Below are 4404 nucleotides of genomic sequence, written 5' to 3'. Positions count from 1 at the left end.
TATTCCCACATAGCTCTAATGTAATTGTGAGCAAAAAGAAAAATGGAAGTTTCCAATGACTTAGATCAGAAAGCAGAAGTCTACCTTTTCTTCACAGAAGCCCTGTATCAGCATCATATATGCATAGACAAACCACCAATTGAGTTCTTATGGCTTTCTCTATTTTGGCTGGATATAATGCCATCTCCATTTCCAGTTTGAGAAGGGAAAAAAAAGACACCAGAAGGAGGCTTCATTCAGTTTGGCAAACAATATAATGGCCCCAGGGATAAAGCTGCTTGTTCATTTTTGTTCACCCTCTTATCTAAAAAACACAAGTGAACTTTATACTGGCAGTTTTTGCAAACTGTAAATGCAACACAGTCTTCAGAACAGCAGAGAAAAACACTTCAAAGTTACTGCTGACAGCAAAGAATCACTTTCTGCAAGTACTGGAAAATGAACACTAGAGCTACTGAAACGGGTCAAACTTCTCCATCCCCATCACAAGGTTGACATTTACATTCAAACTGAGCACTAGGTAACTTCCCTTTCTGCGTGCAGCAAAGGCTATAACTGGGTTTTCAGCAGGAGATGCTGGGCTGCAAGCATAACTTTTGAGAGAGGCAAAGGCTGGGCCTCTAAAGTGTTCCTTCAGTGGAGCAGTAAGATCAGACCAAGCAGCAAACTTTGGGCAAGATTCTCTGAAACTCCTGGGGTGGAGGTAGGGGTTGGGGAGAGGGGGGGAAGGGGGCCTGGAGGTGGGTAGAGGCTACCCCCAGCCAGTCCTTTGGGGTCGGACAACTTAGGGGTCCTCCTCTGTGGCCACAGAGTGCACGTTTCATATTGGGCAAGACCCATTCGACAGTTCTGGGAACTTTCCTGTGTCCCTTGTGGCCTGCAGAGCAAATCCGATGCAGTATTCGCAGCTATTCCTTCTCCGGAAAGAACGAGGGTGGCGGTAGAGGCGACTTGAGTAGGAACGGATTCCACTGTAACTGGTCTGTTTTGCGTTGTTTAAGTCCTTTTTGCAGCCATTGAACTGCAATTCCAGGTTCCTCGGGGAGCTGCCCTGTGCACCCCGGGGCGTCTACCCTCTTCGCAGCTGCCCAGGCATCTCTGCCATTCCTAAAAGGTCCGAGGACCTCCTAAAAGCCAGATGGACTTCCGCAAAGCATTGCTTTTGTCTACGGGAACTTACAAACATCCCGGGGAGTTAAATTGGTCCAGGGAGCAGGGGGTCGCACGCAGCGCAAGCCAGACTAACAACAGCGCGCAATGCAGGACCCCAGACGTCTGCGTCCCCTGGGCACGCGTCCTCTTTCTTGGTCGCCTCCCTCTATAGGTTAAGAGGCGGCGCCAGCACTTGCAGCTTTACTCTTCCAATCTTACAATTGTCCCTTTCTTAGGTGGGCGTCGACCTCCCTAGGTGAAGCCAATTAAGTGCTAGGAAATCCCGCGCACTCTCCCCCGCTGTCCCGCCCTGGTACTTACAAGTGCATTCAAAGCATAACTTGCTTTGAGTTCAACAAAGCAGGCAAGGTCTGCGACCTGTTGAGTTTTTAGTCGCGTCCCTGCGGAGAGGCGGGGTCCCCGGAGCTTCCCCGCGGGGGGGGGGCGGGGGGCGGGCAGACCCTCCCACCTTTCCAGGGCGGCAAATGAGCGTCGGGAATCCGGAAAAGAAGGGGCGACTTAAGTGGCGAGAGCCAGCGGGAGGTGAAGGGTCCTTTGGCTAGAGGGCAGCGGTGGGTGGGAGCGAAGTCCTAAACTTTTCCGTCCAAGTTCTAGAAGTGAGGCGCTCAGGTAGACGTTGTTAGTGGGGGCAGCGGCTGGAAGAACAGTTTATTTTCTGTCTGGATTTGTTGGGTCCTGAACACTGCCTGGGAGATTGGAGGGGAGCCGGGAGAGGACGGAGGCAGTGACAGAAACGCAAACTGATGCAGAGGCCAAAGTAGGAGTCGCTGCACCTGAGCGGCTGAAGGGACCTCCTTTCTTGGCACAGGGTGCCCTCCCCTGGCGTGGGGAGACGGAGGAGGAGGAGGCAGGGGAGCGCGGGCAAGCAGCTAGCTGCAGCGGGAAGCAGGAAGGTAGCCTGGCCGGGGTCGTTTATTTCCTGGGGGACGGAGGGAGGCCAAGGGGGTGTGGCGAGTGCCGGAGCCTAGGGCTCCTGGCCTTGCTCCATCACCGGCGGCAGAACTTGCACTTAATGATTTTCTTAAACGCGTTTTGAAAGTCCTTGTTGAAGTAGGCATAGATGACGGGATTCAGCAGGGAGTTGGAGTAGCCCAGCCAGTTGATGATGGCGCCCAAGAGAGTGGGCATGTGGCAGCTGTTCTCGCAGAAAGGGAGGACCAGGGCTACGATGAAGAAAGGCAGCCAGCAGAGGATAAACGTGCCCATGATGATGCCCAGCGTCTTCACCGTCTTCCTTTCGCGAGCTAGGGCCATTTTGCGCTTGGCCTCGGCGTTTCGCTCATTTTTCCTCTCGAAGGACGTGGGCCCGCTGGAGCTCCCACTAACCTCGCTGGGCAGCGGCAGGTGTCCTTTGGAGTGGCCCACACGGTGCACCTCGATCACCTCCAGAGCGGCGCCATAGTCGCCTGCCCTCACCGCCCCGTTGGCGCACGGAGCCCCGCCGGCCGGGTCCTGGGCGCCTGGCCTCCAGTCCCGGTGCCCAGGTTCTCCATTCGCGCTCTTCTTGGGGGGAGGCGCCGGGGAGGCCCCGTGTCGGCGGGAATCTGCTCCCTTCTTTTCCACCTTCTTGACTGTCTTGCGGATTCGGAAACGCGCCGCTCGGAAGATGCGCCCGTAGAGAACCAGCATGAGAAGGAGAGGGATGTAGAACGCGCCGAAGGTGGAGTAGATAGTGTAGCCGTGGTCCTTACTGATGGTGCACGCGTCGGGGTCCAAGCGGTCTTCTGGGGTGCGCCAGCCCAGCATGGGAGGGATGGAGATGAGGAAGCCAATGAGCCAAGTGACTGAGATGAGGGCAGCGGCGCGCCGGGGCGTCCTCTTGTTCACATAGTCGATGGGGTCAGTGATGGCCCAGTACCTGTCCAGCGCGATGGCACACAGGTGCAGGATGGAGGAGGTGCAGCACAGCACGTCGAGCGCAATGAACAGGTCGCAGGTGATCTGGCCTAGGGTCCACTTGTTGAGCACCTGGTAGAGCGCGGCCATGGGCAGCACCAGCACGGACACCATGAGGTCTGTGACGGCCAGGGAGCCGATCAGGTAGTTGGCCACGTTCTGCAGGGAGCGCTCCAAGGCGATGGCGGCCACCACGCAAGCATTGCCCAGCACCGCGCAGAAAATGAGCGTGCCCAGCAGCAAGGAAGTGATCACTTGGTAGCCGAAGGTCACGTCGGATACATCCGTGGCATTGCCGCCTACCGCGAAAGGACCCTCGGCCGAGGTGGTGTTGTTGCCCAGGTCGGGGCCGAGCGCATCCATGGCACCGCTCCCGCTCGGGACAAGGGAAGGGGAGAGAGATCTGCTCAAAGTGGATCCCCTTGCTCCTGCCCCAGGGGTCTTCCTCCCCTCTCTCCGGAGCGTTTCAGGGGAGGGTGTCCTAGGACCCCGGCTCGGGAAGTTCTTACTTCTCCAGTGAAAGCATCCCGGCGGAGAAGCTCCGCTGCTTCAGCTTGGGTGGTCCGGAGCTTTCAGAGTTGCCAGCTGGGGGGACTGAAGCCGGCTAGAGAGTAGCTTCGGGAGCGCTCAGCGACGGAGAGGTAGCTGTAACGTCTGTCTCAGGCTGTCCATTTCAATTTGCTGTTGCCCAGCGGGCTGGACGAGCGGGAGACTCCCCATTAGCCAACAATCTCCAATCCCAGAAGTAGCTGGAACAGGAAAAACCCCATCCTCCTAGGTCACTCTGCAACCCTTCTCTCCCCCCTCACCCTCTCACCCACTGTCTCCTCCCCTGTTTTCTCTTCAGCTTCCTTCGTCCTCCTCCCCGCCTTTCCCTACTAGCCTTCCTTTTCAGTCTCTCTCTCCCTGTTCACTCCCCTCTCTTTGCTCTCAGTGTGAGGCTCCACCAGCCAACCTCCCTCCCTCCCACACCATCCCTCCCCTCGGGCACTTCCCCAGCCTGGTCTCCTTGGAGCGCCTGCTCCCTCCCTCCTCAATCTTGTTTGGCATCTTTCTTTCAAGTCCCTCTTATACACAGAGACTCAGCTCTACCTAAGACACAACTGAGTCTCTGGCCAAATCAACATTTTAACACATACACTCCTCTGCCACCCAACCAAAGTGAAGCGTGTGTGTGTGTGTGTGTGTGTGTGTGTTTAACTACCAATTGCCTCAGATTTCTGTCGGATTCTTAAATAGTGTCAACAACACCACTGGTAATAGGATATTAGTACAGAGAACAGGAATAGGAGGCGAACTGCTCTGGGTCAGTCTGTAAATCATTGTTAATTAATG

The 4404-nt window shown here is 55.9% G+C and overlaps 1 protein-coding gene across 1 annotated transcript; it reads right to left on the bottom strand.

Annotated features, from left to right (window-relative positions):
- Positions 1–1611: 1611 nt before the first annotated feature.
- On the bottom strand, positions 1612–3771 carry HTR1A (5-hydroxytryptamine receptor 1A). Its single transcript, XM_004703581.2, has one exon. The coding sequence runs from the start codon at positions 3430–3432 to the stop codon at positions 2161–2163; it is 1272 nt and encodes a 423-aa protein (XP_004703638.1). The 5' UTR covers positions 3433–3771; the 3' UTR covers positions 1612–2160.
- Positions 3772–4404: the final 633 nt, after the last annotated feature.

Source organism: Echinops telfairi, unplaced genomic scaffold, assembly GCF_000313985.2.
Source record: "Echinops telfairi isolate 266 unplaced genomic scaffold, ASM31398v2 ScPeMD7_7469;HRSCAF=8507_1, whole genome shotgun sequence".
NCBI classification, from domain to species: Eukaryota; Metazoa; Chordata; class Mammalia; order Afrosoricida; family Tenrecidae; genus Echinops; species Echinops telfairi.
Note: the sequence above shows the minus strand (reverse complement) of the source record. Positions and strands in the feature narration are given on the sequence as shown.